The sequence below is a fragment of the Polypterus senegalus genome, chromosome 9, assembly GCF_016835505.1.
Source record: "Polypterus senegalus isolate Bchr_013 chromosome 9, ASM1683550v1, whole genome shotgun sequence".
Lineage (NCBI taxonomy): Eukaryota > Metazoa > Chordata > Cladistia > Polypteriformes > Polypteridae > Polypterus > Polypterus senegalus.
Genome location: NC_053162.1, coordinates 103,521,184 through 103,538,993, shown reverse-complemented (window position 1 = coordinate 103,538,993; position 17,810 = coordinate 103,521,184). Strand labels below are relative to the sequence as shown.

At 39.1% G+C, this 17,810-nt stretch overlaps 1 protein-coding gene across 4 annotated transcripts in view; it reads right to left on the bottom strand.

Moving 5' to 3' along the window:
- The window catches only part of LOC120535599 (carboxylesterase 5A-like), a 32,232-nt gene extending 14,857 nt beyond the window's left edge, over positions 1–17,375 (bottom strand). The window contains exons 1-11 of one of the 4 annotated variants that reach the window (XM_039763542.1): positions 17,146–17,375; positions 15,138–15,342; positions 10,763–10,898; positions 7,105–7,238; positions 6,370–6,523; positions 6,077–6,181; positions 4,933–5,034; positions 1,503–1,646; positions 1,218–1,301; positions 658–883; positions 307–456 (exon numbers count right to left, since the gene is read on the bottom strand). In XM_039763542.1, coding sequence (XP_039619476.1) covers positions 307–456; positions 658–883; positions 1,218–1,301; positions 1,503–1,646; positions 4,933–5,034; positions 6,077–6,181; positions 6,370–6,523; positions 7,105–7,238; positions 10,763–10,898; positions 15,138–15,342; positions 17,146–17,221 — 1,516 coding nt within the window. In that variant the 5' untranslated portion in view covers positions 17,222–17,375. The remainder of the gene's footprint in view (positions 1–306; positions 457–657; positions 884–1,217; positions 1,302–1,502; positions 1,647–4,932; positions 5,035–6,076; positions 6,182–6,369; positions 6,524–7,104; positions 7,239–10,762; positions 10,899–15,137; positions 15,343–17,145) is intronic. The other 3 variants (XM_039763540.1, XM_039763541.1, XM_039763544.1) reach the window with 3 other exon arrangements.
- Positions 17,376–17,810: the final 435 nt, after the last annotated feature.

The window sequence follows — 17,810 nt, the reverse complement described above, 5'->3', positions numbered from 1 at the left end:
AGTTTGTGACAGACTGCAATTTTGTTGTTTTTTTTTTTAAACCCGAATATGCTTTTCATTACAGGATTGCATAGAGCCAAAAGACCATCCAAGGCAGCAACTACATTCACTGCTGAAGAGCCAGTTACTCCAACACTCATTATTCCCACTTTCCAAAAGTTAACATTCATCCAAAATGTAAGATATGCTCCTAATAAATCATACACTAGAAAAATAATTCAGGCTTATTGGCTAAACATGAAATATAAAAAAGGGCTACTTCCTCCACCCAAGGGGGCGGGGGAAGAAGAGAGAGAGTCACATTACCTTTGAACTGAAGTGTTCCATTCCAGAAGCATGCTCCAAAAACAAACCTAATCTCGTCAGTATGATCAGCTGTGACAAAACTGGGTCTTAAATTATTATAAATTTTTGATCGATACTGAAATTCATAGAAGTACACAGGCAGACCAGCATCTAAGAAAATGGTGAACAGGGGAAGGGAGGAAAAATTTCAGCAATGGCAAAGGGAACGTATATGCATTTGGAGGATAAGAGGGTCATGACTTAACTTACAAAAAGACAAGACTACATTTGTGTTTAATATTTTCTTCAAAGATTACAGACATACATCATAAAGCTTTATGAAGGAACAAATTAAATGCTAGCAATGCTTACTTCTGTGAATATTAGCAATCATTAAAGATGGCTTCACAATGAACAGGTCACCAAGCATCTTTAGTGAAAGATCTCTGATTCTAATAGGATTTGTGACATTTCCAACATATTCCTCATAAATGTATTCATATGCCTCTTTGACTCCACACTGTAAGAGAACATTCTGGTAATTGTTGCAAACCGGGGGTGACACACAAAACAAGACCCTCAATTTGGGACACAAAAGCTGCAGTAAAGAAAAAGGACAATCTTAATGCTCTATATATGTTGTGCCGAAAATAACTCAGAAGGTCCCGCTCATGTAGTGTTTCACAAGCCACCACATCTTTGGGCAGGTTTATCCAGTACCGTCTGAACACACACCTTCGTGTGGGGATAAAAATCCTACATGCAAATTTCCTAGACCATAGTAGAAGGCTAAACAGGTTTTTCATTCATTCAAGTAACACTTTGCAGTGATTAAGAATGAAAGGATTTGCAGGGAATCAAATTCCAAAAATATTGATGCAGGCTTAAATAAAACTGGGTACATTTCTGAAATTTTAATCTGCACCACTTACTTCAGGTGGATTTATTATTTCATTCAAGACAGAAATTGCCATTTCTTTGGTCATTCCATCACTCCACCCAGGAGGGCAATAAGTCTGAAACACAGAGCAATCCATCACTTGCATATAAACAGGGGGTGGGGGAGAGAAAAAAATTATAAAAAAAGCATTTTACCAAATTGAAGTGAAATTGCAGCATTTAACAAAAAAAAAAAAAAAAAAAAAAAAAACACAAAAACAAAAAACACATCACACACAGAGCTAGCTGTAAATAGCACCTTTAGACAAAACACTCACATTTGCAAGGAGGCCCCCAAACTCATAATTGTTAACTCCTATAAGATATGGAACTTGTTGAAATTTTTGGGCTTTTATCAATTCTTCAATTGGTCTTGGAAGAACAACACCATCAATCGTCATTGGCGAAATTCCAAATTTGAACTAAAGAAAAGAAATACCAAGGAATTGTTAAACTCTGGTACTCAGTCTTACTCATTTTATGAGTCATTAAGTCTTTACCTCTAAATAAGAAAAATAAATTATGATTTTAACTATTAGACAACATTTATTGACTTAGGTCTTATATTTTTATTTATGTGTTCAGTATATTGTGACCAGGCAATCCTCAGATAGATTTATCTTAAATAGAACCAGAAGGTTGCAGTGATGGGCATGCAAGCTATCCATTAATCTTACCAATTAGATAAACTCATCTCTGGACATTAGTGGGGCATGGGGAGCACATACCAAAATAGACTGATTTTAGTGGAAGGGCGATTGAAGCAGCACAACAAAAAGCCTGTCCAGAATGGTTAGAGTCGGAGGACAACTGCAGTGCAGTAAATTTTTCCTGTTTTTTTTCCCCCCAGTGGCAGATCAAGCAACTCCCAATATTCTTTGGGAACATTAAAAACCCTCTCAAAAATGCTCAGACTTTAATCCAACTCTCATTCAACTACATCTGAAAATTAAGTTTGGCAACACAAAAGATTTACATTTTTGTGTAATGAAACCAATGTTGCTGCTCCCAACTCTGGTTCTATTTCTTATAATTAGAACGGCTTTCAGGCACACCTTGTAAATTAAGCTTTTGCCATGCGTTTGATTTTTCAGAAACCAAAAGCTTTTGAAAAATCTTTGGAACATTATTTGCGGTTCCAAAAGTAAATAAATCACAGGCAAGCTTTTCACATAAACCCAAAGACTGTTTAAATAGTTAAACATAGTTAGGTCCATACATATTTGAACAGAGGCAACCATCCATCCATCCATCCATCCTCTTCCGCTTATCCAGGGTCGGGTCGGGTTGCGGGGGCAGCAGCTTGAGCACGGAGGCCCAGACTTTCCTCTCCCCGGCCACTTCTTCCAGCTCTTCCAGGAGAATCCCAAGGCGTTCCCAGGCCAGCCGGGAGAGACAATCCCTCCAGCGTGTCCTGGGTCTTCCCCGGGGCCTCCTCCCAGTTGGACGTGCCCGGAACACCTCACCTGGGAGGCATCCAGGAGGCATCCTGATCAGATGCCCGAGCCACCTCATCCGACTCCTCTCGATGCGGAGGAACAGCGGCTCTACTCCGAGCTCCTCCCGGATGACTGAGCTTCTCATCCTATCTTTAAGTGAAAGCCCAGACACCCTGCGAAGGAAACTCATTTCAGCCGCTTGTATTCGCAATCTCATTCCTTCAGTCACTACCCATAGCTCATGACCATAGGTGAGGGTAGAAATGTAGATTGACTGGTAAATTGAGAGCTTTGCCTTACGGCTCAGCTCTTTTTTCACCACGACAGACCGATGCAGAGCCCGCATCACTGTGGATGCCGCACCGATCCGCCCGTCGACTTCACGGTCCATTCTCCCCTCACTCGTGAACAAGACCCCGAAATACTTGAACTCCTCCACTTGGGGTAGGATCTCTCCCCCAACCCTGAGAGGGAACTCCACCCTTTTCCGGCTGGGACAACATTTTTCTAATTTTGGTTCTGTACATAACCATAAGGAATTTTAAATGATACAACTCAGATGCAGTTGAAGTGCAGACTTTCAGCTTTAATTCAGTAGGTTGAACAAAAAGAACTAAAGTACTTTTTTTTTCTTTTTTAAAAAAAAAAAAAACCCACACACAATCCCTTTATTTCAGGGGGTCAAAGGTAATTGGACAAATTAAATAATTTGAAATAAAATGTTCATTTTTAGTACTTGGTTGAAAACCCTTTGCTGGCAATGACAGCCTGAAGTCATGAACTCATGGATATCGCCAGATGCTGGGTTTCCTCCTTTTTAATGCTTTGCCAGGCCTTTACTGCAGCAGCTTTCAGTTGCTGTTTGTTTGTGGGCCTTTCTGTCTGAAGTTTAGTCAACAAGTGAAATGCATGCTCAATTGAGTTAAGATCAGGTGACTGACTTGGCCATTCAAGAATTTTCCACTTCTTTGCTTTAATAAACTCCCGGGTTGCTTTGGCAGTATGTTTAGGGTCATTGTCCATTTGTATCATGAAACGCCACCAATCAATTTGACTGCATTTAGCTGCATTTGAACAGACAGTATGTCTCTGAACACCTCAGAATTCATTTGGCTGCTTCTGTCCTGTGTCACATCATCAATAAACACTTGTGTCCCAGTGCCAATGGCAGCCATGCACGCCCAAGCCATCACACTGCCTCCACCGTGTTTTACAGATGATGTGGTATACTTTGGATAATGAGCTGCTCCACGCCTTCTCCATACTTTTTTCTTGCCATCATTCTGGCAGAGGTTGATCTTGGTTTCATCTGTCCAAAGAATGTTTTTCCAGAACTGTACTGGCTTTTTTAGATGTTCTTTAGCAAAGTCCAATCTAGCCTTTTTATTCTTGAGGCTTATGAGTGGCTTGCACCTTGCAGTGCACCCTCTGTATTTACTTTCATGCAGTCTTCTCTTTATGGTAGACTTGGATATCGATACGCCTACCCCCTGGAGAGTGTTGTTCACTTGGTTGGCTGTTGTGAAGGGGTTTCTCTTCACCATGGAAATGATTCTGCGATCATCCACCACTGTTGTCTTCCATGGACGTCCAGGTCTTTTTGCATTGCTGAGTTCACCAGTGCTTGCTTTCTTTCTCAGGATGTACCAAACTGAACATTTTCCCACTCCTAATATTGTAGCAATTTCTCGGATGGGTTTTTTTCTGTTTTCGCAGCTTAAGGATGGCTTCTTTCACCTGCATGGAGAGCTCCATTGACCGCATGTTGTCTGTTCACAGCAAAATCTACCACATGCAAGCACCACACCTCAAATCAACTCCAGGCCTTTTATCTGCTTAATTGATAATAACATAATGACGGACTTGCCCACACCTGCCCATGAAATAGCCTTTGAGTCAATTGTCCAATTACTTTTGAACCACTGAAATGAAGAGATTGTGTTAAAAAATGCTTTAGTTGCCTCACATTTTTATGCAATCGTTTTGTTCACCCCACTGAATTAAAGCTGAAAGTCTGCACTTAAACTGCATCTGAGTTGTTTCATTTAAAATTCATTGTGGTAATGTACAGAACCAAAATTAGAAAAAGTTGTCTCTGTCCAAATATTTATGAACCTAACTGTATGAACAACATTGACATTGAAACAAAGTAAACAGAGGTTTACAAGTAGGTTATTGACTTGCATATTTGTTTTTAACACATTGATCCTAAACATGCAGTACACTTAATGGTAAGAACTGGTATTTTTTACATAATTTTACAACTAACCGATCTGGCTACATTTAAAAGTTCCTCTTCAGTCTTCTGTCGCAAGCACTGGATGAACAAGCCGGAGTCAGAATCGTCACAGGAGGTCAGGTTAGCAACTGTCTGGACATACAAAACATTTTCAGTTTCAGATTGCTTATATCACATTTGCAGACATTCACATAATACTTAAGACCAGCATGTCCTATTCCAATGTTAAAATGATCACCAATCTAGTTAAATATACAAAAGCTATTTAATCTGAGAATGCAATTTCCATAAAACAGTTAGTAATGTCACTAAACATTTGGATGATGTACAATTCGTGTTTACAACGTATAAAGATGTTACATTATTCCATTCATTAATCCTTTATATTAAACACAGGTATCAAGAATAAAAAACACACACAAAAAGGTTAACAGCAGTGCAAAATTTCTTGGGATTACAAGAACAAAGATATGCACACTATATGGGGAAACTGCATCAAAATTTAGGCAGATATGGTTAGATATTGTTTAGATTTATGAGGCATTTATAAAAGTTAGAGAAGCCAACACCAACCACCAAGGTTGTTCCCCTGCAGGTTGGAGGGCCTACAAGCAGGGTGGGATGCAGATTAACGTCATACCTAGGACTGAGCAATTGCAGTTTAAGGGTTATGCTAAAGGGCCCAACAAAGTTGAGTCATTTTTGAAGTTTATGGGATTTGAACCAGCCACCTTCCAATTGCCAGTGCAGATCTCTAGCCTCAGAGCCACCACTCCACCCATCAGGATTACTGGAGAAAATCTCTCTTCTGATATTAACCACCTCTCAGAGGTTTTAGTAAAGTCAAACAGTTTTGAAACCTCCCTCTTAGGTGGTTTACTTCTGGACTTTGTATCAGAGCACTGGTTCTCATTGCACTAGTAAGTGACAGTACAAAAATGCTAATCAAAAATTAAAACCATAAAGAAACCAGGTGCTTACTTCAATAATCTAAATGATCAATTGTGTGTCAAGGAAAACAGACAATAAGTACTTATCACTAAAACTTGGAATTAACATAAGAACTTTTACCATTTTTTGTTTTGCATCACTTACCATCTCCCTTCCCAGAATTACATGTTACCAAACCAAACTGAAATGCATTATGTTTAAACACAACCTGAAAGCTTGTTACCTTTTTAACTGGGTCTATATTTTCTGTGACTATGCCTGGTAGTAAGATAACTCCACTCTCAGAAATGGCTTTATGAAATAATCCAGATGATAAAGGAGACAAAACCTGAAAAAAGTTAGCACATTAAAATGAAAGGTTTACACAAAAAACACTGCAGGATATTTGTCAGATGAAACACTTGCAAATATAAAAGAAAATGCGTCCAAAGTTGCTACACACTTTCCTTCATGTACAATGTAGTTTTGCCATAATTTTCAGAATTTAAAACCCTCAAGATGAAGGCCAATACATACAAGAGCAGACACACTACATCCACCAGCCGATTCTCCAAAAATAGTAACGGAGCCTGGGTCACCACCAAAGTTTTTAATATGCTTTTGAACCCACTGTAGTGCTGCTACTTGATCCAAAAGACCCCAGTTTCCAGAGCAGTTTTCATCACCAGTACTAAAAGAATCAAATAGGTTTTTAATACAGAGTAAAAAGAAAATATCAATTTTAGAACTGTCACTTTCATTTATACTCACTATTTAAACAATAAAAAACACATACACACACCAAATAGTTGTATGGGCTAAAAGACTCATAACTACCCCTTCTCTTCAAAGATGAAGAACAGTCAATGCAATGAGTGGGAGGTTATTAGGAGTGCCAAGGATGCAATTTGAATGACATAAATTAAAAAAGAAAAAAAAAAAAAGCTCTTAACCTAGAAAAGGCCAACCAGCAGAAAAGAAAAATAAGTTAGTTAGACACGGCAGTTATAGATGAAGTGCAATACTGAACAGGATGGTAGTGGTCAAGATCAAGACACTTTAAAGGGCCAGAATGAGGCACACAGCCCGCTAATTACATTCTTGAGTTACATGATGCCTTATTCCACTGCAACAGGTTCAACCCCCACTGGCAATATAATTTGGACAGGTTAAAAGTTTTGAACACTTTGTAGACAAGTTATTGACTAAAAACTAAGGAACACAAGCATAAGGCACTTTAATATAAATCAAAACACAAAGTAAAAGGCTTACCTTAAAAAACCCATATATCCCACCCTGTACTGAATCACCACCACAACCACATTCTCATAAGCAGCCAGGGCGGAGCCATCATACTGGGATGCCCCACCTATCATTAATGCTCCACCATGAATCCACACCATTACCTGGAAGAGGGGTTTGGGAAAGAGAAAAACACCACACCATGCTCAATTGATATGCATCAAATTCACAGACTGCCAAAAATTTAAAATACTGCAGTTATTCTTTGTAAACAAAAAAAAGAATACTATTGCATTTCCAAAAATTCTTATATACACACAAAGTATTCAAATCAGCACAAGCTAGGTTTCTTACATTTGTAAAAGATTTAAAAAAAAAAAATCCATTTTGTGATAGCTACTAATGCTTGCTTCGCAGAATCAGATACATATTGATTTTTCTGTTTAGCTTGGCATATTTTCAGATTTTGGGGAGATTATGACAAACTGTCATTTGGAAAATGTTACTAGACAATCATGCTGACAAACAAAATGGGTGGAGGACCAGACCAATGACGTATATTCTTAACGGGAAGTAATTTTTAGGACTAATACCCCCACTCTCCCTAGAGCCAGCCACCCATCAGTGCAGAAGCTGTTCTACCTCTGCACTAAAGAGAATCTCTGCTAGGTAGCACCATACATGACCACTTAGTCTGTGAAGCAGCTTTGTCCTGTGCCGGTGTTCTCTTGATCAATCTGGAGTGTGCTGCCTGCCACAGCTCTGCAATACTAAAATAATCAGCTTAACCACACATCCTGTAGGACACTTAAAACAGACCTGCAGCATATTGGTAAACAATGATAAAGTAAAAGAACTCACAGCAGACCCTTAAAGATGTGGGCAAAAGCAAAAACAGCTGAAACCACCAAGTAGCATAAGTGACTAATGATAGAAGATAGGTACGGGGCGTTCTTGAAGATCACAATACATTTGTAACTGCAAAGTAAACAGACCTTAAAAGTATGATCACTTTTGCCAGACATTCCATCCTGATGCACAAATTCTGTTAGATTCAGCTTGTGTATTTCAAACCAAGTTGCTCAATAAAAAATTCTTAAAAGTAACTTATAATCCTCTACATTGTCACCAGACAATATTAAAAATTAAAAATGACATGGGCGAACTTAAAGTACAGTATTTACATACACATATGAAATCGCCAAAAAAAAACAAAAAAACACAACAATTCAAAGCTGCATGCTCATATTTATGACAGCTGAACAAAAAGAGTTTAAACAAAAAAAAATTTAAAGCCATCTTAGAGGTCATTAGGTATCAAACATTGAAAATGTAATAATTATAACCTAGCCCTGCAGTTACTGCTTATGATAATCTGGGCAAATAAATGCTCTGTGGAGTTAACTCACATTGTGACTTTTTTGGCCATTAACAATCCTAGTATTGCACGGACTGCAAGTGCATAACAATCCAAAAGGAACTCTGATGAAACAAAGGTCATTGTGGAAGTTAAGACTGAAAGTTAAAACAATATTTAACTTGTCTGTTAGAATTATTATAATTAGGAAACCAGTTTATCATCATCATCATTAGTGAACTTGGAGAAATACCCATTCTTTAAAAGTACTGGAAAGAAAAAAAAAAGTCTTGTTCATTTTACTAGAGAAATTCATTTGTTAAATATTGTATCCTTTTCTACCACATGGTAAAATAATATGTCCAGTATTTAAACAAAGACTATTGCATATTGTTTTGCACTAAAAGGTTAATTATGAAACAAGACGACACAAAGTTAACTTAAACTGGATGTCACATTGAACCAAGCAGGGGGGAAAAAAGAAAAAAAAAAAGAAATTTCCACACAAATGCACTATAGGTTTACAGTATAGTGTAATAGTCATGCAGAGAAAACGGAAGCTTACTTGCATGTGCTAAACACAAAACACAGAACCAGTCTTTGGTGTGGTTAGATGGTAGTCTGACAAGCAGAACAGTTGAGTTGTACTTTTAATTTCATAGCAAGCCACTTGTTTTTGGTGTTAAGTACTGCACATCACATGTTTCACTGCATTGCCACTACCACCAAAACATTACATTTCTGTTGCAGGCAGAAACCCACACCTCAACTACTGGCTTCTCACACTCTAGTGTGTGTATTTCAGAATCATTCAGTTTGACACTCTTCAGATTATACATCTTGCAAAACAAACTTCCATAAGACAATCAAGAAAGTTGTAGACTTCCATTTGTCAAGGACTTGGTCTCTTATGATTGGCAGACTCCCAAGACACTACACCTGTGTGGATGCTGTGACTTGCAGGATGAACCCAGAAAACTTTTTTCTGGCTTTGTTCATACCTACAGACCCAGGAGGGTGTCCGGAATTACTGTAGGCTTTGACCTTTGAAATTGCTAAGACCATAATTCTTGCCAGAAAATTTGTTAGACGACTTAACTTGTTAAATGAAACAAAAAAGAAATTGGCCCCTGCACAAAAGTCCTGATGGACATATTAGATGCCAAAGGGTATTAATGACAATTCAAAAATATTTTCTCTTATTAAATTTTGGCATTACTTTTTATATTTTTAGAACATTACTTGTATTCAGCACGGCAATTTAGGGTTTCCAAGAGCGGTTACCAGTCATGCCATGCAGATCACATGGCGTCTATCATCTTGCATCATTTACAGGAGATGGTGGTGCATAATGTTTGACAACCAAGTAGTTGTGTTTGGTCACTTAAACTGAACCTAGCATACCTTTTTTTTTTAGCTTAGATTAAGTTTTGCGAACATCAAGCTTTTTTTTTTTCTTAAATTGATTTTGAAAAGGCTATCCATGCTTTTACATCTCATTTGGAATATTGCAATTCTTTGTATGTAGGTGGTGATCAGCCCTTCTTACGACACATACAACTAGTCCAGGACACTGCTGCACACTTATTGACTGGATCTCTTAAGCGGGACTGTATTTCACCAATACGGACCTCTCTATTGGCTTCTAGTCAATTTCAAACTTGACCTTAAAATTCTACTACTTATTTTTAAATGTTTGAATGGAACTGCCCCATCTTACCTCTCAGAATGCCACATGCTCTTAGTTGTGCCTAGATTGAGATATGGGCAAATGGCAGAGAAGATCTTATGCATGTTTGAGGGTGTTAAGTTTTTTCTGTTAGTGGAGTTATGCTTGCAGATTTGAGATATACATGTCTATTTTAACTGTTTCTTTTACACTTGGACAGCACATTGCTTCCGTTTTGGCTGTTGTAAATGTGCTTTATAAAACGTTTGCCTTGCCCTTCCTCAGCTAATGTTCTTTAGACACCGATTGTTCCAATTTCTTGGTTTGACCTAAATATCCTTAAGGCTATTATCTTGCTTTTCTCTAGTTTTCATCTCCTGGTTCTTTCAAGGATAAGTCGTCATTACCCCCCCCCAGCCCCATATACTGTAACTGAAGCCAACTGACTTACAGTACAACCCATTATCACTGAGATCTATCTTCTCTAACAAACAGCCTACTATAAACAAGCATCATTCATATACTTTATTACAGACTTTCCTTCTCAAAAAGGAAATCGGTTCACACATGAACATTGCTTTGATTATCAAAGCCTAATTTTCTTTATTACGATACTTTTAATGTTTGAAGCAGCTTTTCAAGCATCAACCTTTTTAACTTACTGGTAATTGCAATTCTTGTTTAGGCTCTGCTGGAGTGTAGATGTTTAAATACAGACAGTCTTCAGAGATCAATGGATTTGGGGGAACTGCAAGTGCAGGGAACAATGCCATATATTGGTCCAAATTTTGAAGACAACTGGAAAAAAGAAAATATATTGTACTTTGACATTTAATTGTTGCACAGTTAAAATGCACAAAAAAATCTGGTGTCCAGTTGAGGTAAAGCTAAACGTTGAAAGATACACATGCTCACTAAATCACTAAACCAAATTTATCCATCTGGAAAAATGTACAGGACATGTGCAAGCTAGAATGAGAATTAAAATCAACAGGATTTCAAATTTTTTTAAAAGACAATGCAATTTAAGACATTAAGTTAAATCATTCTACGTATTGAAAAATAAATTGAAGCTCTACAAAATGTGACAAACCAAGTGGGTTAGAAGGAGCAAGGTATTGAAAAGACTTTCTCAATGTAGATTCCCCATAAGTGCGAATTCCTGAAGTGGGTTACACATATAATCAAGAGTGTTTACAAACATTTTGTAAATTAAAAACCCCATGGAAATTCATTAAATTGGTACATAATTGACAAGCACCACAAATTTCCCACTTTCCTGAAAAAAAGTCTAGTTGATACAAAACCTTGAACATCCTAAATATCATCAGTTTTCAAAGATTGAAGCAGAACCAAGAATAGAAGAAAGAGAACTTGTCTGTGGTTATGTCTTTCAGGCATCAACTAGCCAAACCCAAGGCTGTTGCCCATCTTGAAGCCTATCTTTGGGTTCCCACTTTCTACTCTCAACATATACCCAACTATTTTGAGCAAATTCTACATGTGTGTTTTTTTGTTGGGGCGTGGGACCACAAATTTCATTTAGCACATTTAACAGACCTCTGTCCAAAAACCCAGCCACAGGGGATGCACAAACCAGTGTATTTCTTCGTGCCAGTCCCAAGCCCACATAAATGGAGAGGGTTACATCAGGAAGGGCATCCAGTGAAAAATTTTGCCAGATCAATATGCGGACAACGATACAAATTTCCATACCAGATCAGTCAAGGCCCAGGTTAACAACGGCCGCCACCAGTACTGTTAGCCAACAGGGTTCTGGCAGAAATTGGGCTACCGTTGGCAGAATAAGAGACTTGTCCAGAGGCAAAAGGACAGGAGAAAGGTAAAGAGTGAAACTGAGGGTAGGAACTTTGAATGATGGCAGTATGACTGGTAAGGGAAGAGAGTTAGCCAATATGATGGAGAGATGAAAGATTGATATATTGTGTGTGCAAGAGACTAAATGGAAGGGGAGTAAGGCCAGGTGGATTGGGGATGGATTCAAATTGTTCTATCAATGGATAGGAGGAGAAATGGGGTAGGGATTATTCTAAAGGAGCAGTATGTCAAGAGTATTTGAGGTGAAAAGAGTGTCAGACAGAGTAATAATTATGAAGCTGGAAACTGAAGGTGTGATGATGAATGTTGTTTGTGCAAATGCCCCGCAAGCTGGGTGTTCAATGGATGAGAAAGATGATTTCTGGAGTGAGTTGGATGAGGAGATGGACAGTGTACCCAAAGGACTAAAAGTGGTGATTGGAGTGGATTTCAATGGACATGTTTGTGAAAGGAACAGAGGAGATGAGGAGGCAATGGGTAGCTATGGTGTCAAGGAGAGGAATGGAGAAGGTCAAAGGACAGAGGATTTTGCAAAAAGGATGATCATGGCTGTGGTGAACACGTATTTTAAGAAGAGGGAGGAACATAGGATGACATACAAGAGTGGAAGAAGATGCACCCAGGTAGATTATATCCTATGCAGAAGAGAAAATCTGAAGCAGATTAAAGCATACTTGAAGAGGCTGATGAATGAAGAAAGAGAAAGTTGGATGATGTGGAGATAGTAAATCATGAAGTACAACATATTAGCAAGGAGGAAGTAAGGATAGCTGTGAAAAGGTTGAAGAATGGAAAAGCCGTTGGTCTAGCTGATATACACGTGGAAGCATACAGGTGTTTAGGAGAGATGGCAGTGGAGTTTTTTTTAACCAGATTGTTTGATGGAATCTTGGAAAGCGAGAGGATGCCCAAAGAGTGGAGAAGTAGTGTACTGGTACCGATTTTTAAGAATAAGGTGATGTGCAGAGCTGTAGTAACTACAGGGGGATAAAACTGATGAGCCACAGCATGAAGTTATGGGAAAGAGTACTGGAAGCTCGGTTAAAAAGGTAGGTGATTAGTGAACAGCAGTATTGTTTCATACAAGGAAAGAGCACCACAGATGCAATGTTTGCTCTGAGGATGTTAATGGAGAAGTATAGAGAAGCCCAGAAGGAGTTGCATTGCGTCTTTGTGGACCTGTAGAAAGCATATGACAGGGTGCCTTGAGAGGAGTGGAGGTATTGCATGAGGAAGTAAAGAGTAGCAGAGAAATACAGAAGAGTTGTATAAGATATGTATAAGGGAAGTGTGACAGTGGTGAAAGCTGCAGTAGAAGTGACGGATGCATTCAACATGGAGGTGGGATTACAATCAGGGATTGGCTCTGAACCCTTTATTTTCAATGGTGATGGACAGGTTGACAGACAAGATTAGACAGGAGTCCCCATGGACTATGATGTTTGCTGATGACATTGTGATCTGTAGCAAGCGTAGGGAGCAGGTTGAGGAGACCCTGGAGAGTTAGAGGTTTGCTCTAGAGAGGAGAGGAATAAAGGTCAGCAAGAACACGACAGAATACATGTGCGTGAATGAGAGGGCGGTCAGAGGAATGGTGAGGATGCAGGTAGTAGAGTTGGTGCAGGTGGAAGAGTTTAAATACTTGGGATCAACAATTCAGGGTAACGGGGATTGTGGAAGAGAGGTGAAAGTGCAGGCAGGGTGAAATGTGTGGAGAGAAGAGAGTCAGGAGTGATTTGTGACTGACGGGCATTGTAGTGTGCCTCGGGTGGCTGCCTGTTGAATGGGGGCGGTGGTGGGTGTTTCACTACCCACCTTTGGCCACACACTGTTCGCTCTTGGTGAGTTGACGCTGCAGGCAGCATACTGTATGCAAGAGGAGGGGACTGTGTAGTGGGCACCCCCATTCATTCTCAATAGCAAGCCTGCTTGTACTGTTACATACATAGCAGGACGTGGTCTCTCATTCAGTACACCAGACGTGCTGACGAGGGGTGCCTTCCTGCTGTGACAGCGTGAACAGTGCTGTGCAGAAGAGCTCATCTTAACCTTTTGTCTTCACCCTTGAACAATGTCTCTGAAACAAATCTGATGCAAGTGCTGGCGATACAGTAAAGAGGAGAAAAACCATCACCAGGGAAAATAAAGTAGAAATAATAAAAAGGTCAGAGAGAGGTGAGATTCCATCATTCATTGGCACAGCACTTGGTTACAGTTGGTGAACAATAGCATTTATTAAAATGTACCTGTTCCAACTTGCATACAAATTCAACTGAAGAACAAACCCACAGTCCCTATCTCATAAGTAACTCAGGGACTGCCTGTAGTGAGAAAAAGCTATATTATATGGGTTGTAGACTGTGGCACTGACCAGGAAGTAGGAGATAGAGCTGGAGCTGGCAGAGTTAAAGATGTTAAGATTTGCACTGGGTGTCACGAGGATGGACAGTATTAGAAAGGAGTACATTAGGTCAGCTCAAGTTGAATGGTTGGGAGACAAAGCCAGAGAGGTGAGATTGCATTGGTTTGGATATGTGCAGAGGACAGATGCTGGGTATATTGGGTAAAGGATGTTAAAGGATAGAGCTGCCAGAAAAGAGGAAAAGAAGGCAGCCTAAGAGAAGGTTTATGGATGTAGTGAGAGGACATGCAGGTGGCGTTTGTAACAGAGCAAGATGCAGAAGACAGGACAATATGGAAGAAGATGATCCACTGTGGCAACCCCTAACAGGAGTAGCCGAAAGAACAGATCTCTGTCCAAGCAGTTCTGAGCAGGCAGTGTGTCCTATAGGACAAGGCATTTGACTTCAAGGCAGGATATCTGCCATTATGGAGAGAAGGAAAAAAAAAAAAAACCCAAAGATGCCATTTACAGGCTCAAGCAAACCAGACATACAAATGTTTATAGTAAGCTTACTGTCTACTGTATCTTTAATATCTGAAGGTAAATTCTGTTTGCAAATTGTTTATATAGGTCCAACCTAGAAACTTCCAAATAAAAGACTAGTTACAATGAACACCAGTCATCAGTACAGCCCAATAAGATGTGAACTGAATGCTGCTATAGCACTAAGCACTTCAGAAAGTCTTTAGTAGCATGTGTATCTGGATGTGAGGTCTTAATACTCACAAAAAAAAAAAAAAAACCACATGCGATTGGTATGTTTGCTTATCATTTTAGTCCAATGATATGCTTACATAGCAGGAGGCTGACTTGCATCCCGAATTCCTGTCCACAGCTCAGGTGGCTGCGGGGCAGAGAACCTCAGAGGTCCCAGAGGTGGTTTGGCAAAGGGAACCCCGAGGTATTCATAAATTATCTGATCACTTCCTCTCACTTGGGACACTGTGCCTTCCAGATCGCCAAGTTCGGTTGTCACAAATGGGTTTGCAGAATAACTTCCTAGAAGTAAGATAAAGCATTAAAATGACAAAATTTCCAACTATTCCTAAACTCCAATTACATTTTAATAGAAATGTCCAAATGTAGCTGCATGATACACAACCAAGGCATGACACTTTAGTTAACAATCAGTCTGTTAGGAGATCAAAATTAAGGTAAGGCAGGGGGCTTGTGTCAAGTTCTGGATGAAGTACTATTGCCAAGCCCAAAATGAATAAACCAACCAAAATTGACTATATTGTGTAGTGGCATTTTCCAGGAAAGACACTGTACCAGAAAGACTGGAAACTTGCCAAGGGTTTTGGAGAGGCTCAGATTTCTGCATGAAATGTCCTTACCAAACTAAACAGTGAATCAGACCATACAGATAAAGGTTCACACACAAACAAATGTAACAAGTTTTCCTAGTTTTAAAAGTTTTGCACCCAGAAATCAGTTCAGCATGTATTACATGAAAGGCAAAATATTGTTATACCTCTTTATTCATATAATGTGGTAAAGAGAATATTCTAGCAAGTTCATACTTACACATTACAAACAGAAATGATTTCTTATGCTTCATGAAGCAAAATGATGTATGCATTTTGATTATTTCAGCAACCTTATTTCACCCATTTTTCAAACCTTTCACTCTTCATCTACAAATTGTATTTCTGTAGTGCTTGGATTGTGATATGATCTATACTGGTTAAACTAAAAACTTGTATGAATCTTTCTATTGGGGAATTATATATCAACATTTTGATCAGCCAAACCATAACCCTATTATGTTCATACATTGGTTTTAAAAAGGTAAGGGAAAGGTTCTGGACTGAGACACTGGACACATGGTACCCAAGGGGGTTAAAACAAAAAAATGATTCCTTTGAGTACCCTATGGAACATTTTCTGGTGAGTTAGCCATTTTGGATAAATTTCAATTCATATTTTTCTATAGTAGTAACTTGGAATCTTTATATATTGACTTATTTTATCGGTTTAGGAATTTCCTTAAAAAAAAAAAAAACAATATTTTGAACAGAAGAGTTGTGGACCAGTGCATAGACTTCGGCGTTCTATTCCCTACCCTAACCCTAATTGACAGACAGATAGGCAACAGAAAGTCAGAATTAAATACCTGCAGTGGTTAGTTTATGCAACGTGGACCTCGGTTGTTTTCTGTTCAGAACACATTTTGCTTTTGTATTATGACGGACAAGAACACGTCTAAACGGTTAGATACATGACACAAAAAAAAAAAATCACATTAAAACAGTTTGGCTGCACTGGTAAGCACTCCTAATGTCCGTACCTTGCTAGGTCATAAGGTATATACAGTACTTGCTTTCATTGGGACATAAATGAAACGGTAGCCGTGCACAGGCAAAGAGTGCGGAGGTTGCGTCCCGTCCAGCTCTTTCTGCAGCCCCGTCACGGAACAGATTAACCTCCCCCGAGCAGCACGACCACATAAATCTGATGAACACCACTGAAAAGCGACAGAGCGCGCGCGCGCACACACACACACAGGTGCAAGAGACATGCCGATACAGCGCAAAAAGTAATGACGCATCAAGGATATAACACAAGTTACTATGAAACGAATATTGTTCGTGTACAAATCAATCATATGCACTCACGAAACATTCAACCAATATAGTTTTAACGTATAAAACTGATAACTTATGAACCGACAACATATAAACCAATATATTACGAACAAAAATGCGATTTACAGTGTTTGCCGCTTTATTGAAACCTACAGCACGAACGGACACTTCAGCATGAGTATTGAACACCGCCATTTTCGAGCAGCACTTTTACCTTGCCATTCAAATGCCATTGTGATCTCCGTCAATAATGACACTAAAAAGAAAACTGCCACCTTTATGACTTGCATCGCACGTGGCTTGCGCCGATCAACTCCAATCTAAAGAATGAAGAAAAAATACGTTGAGCGGTCCCACGCAGCTTTAACACCACAGCAACTGTCTGCGCGTGAGTTTGGCGGGTTCAGCTGCGTCTCCAATCTCCGGGTCGCCGCCCCTTTTCACCTGTGCGTGGGCGGAAGTCTTCATGAAGGTTGCTGTATATTGCTGAGCATAGACGTATATAGATAGATAGACGCCGCAGTCACTGTGTTTTCCAGTCGACACGATATGTCAGCGCGTCAGCCTTATTGCAAGTGGCAAAAGTGCCATTTAAACTAATACAGGTAGATGTGGAAACCGGGTTTTCTGATGAAAAAACAACATTTAAAACAGTATCGTTTACATACAACGGATTTTGGCGAATCGTTTAAATGCAATTATTTATATCAATTTATACACTAATAATGACAATTATTAAATAATAATAATTGTAATAATTATTATTATATAATTCCTCCCATATAAGTAACATTTCTCGGGCTGCCTTCTTCCATATCCGAAACATTTCTAGACTTCGTCCTGTTCTTACGCAACACAGTACTGAAGTATTGGTTAATG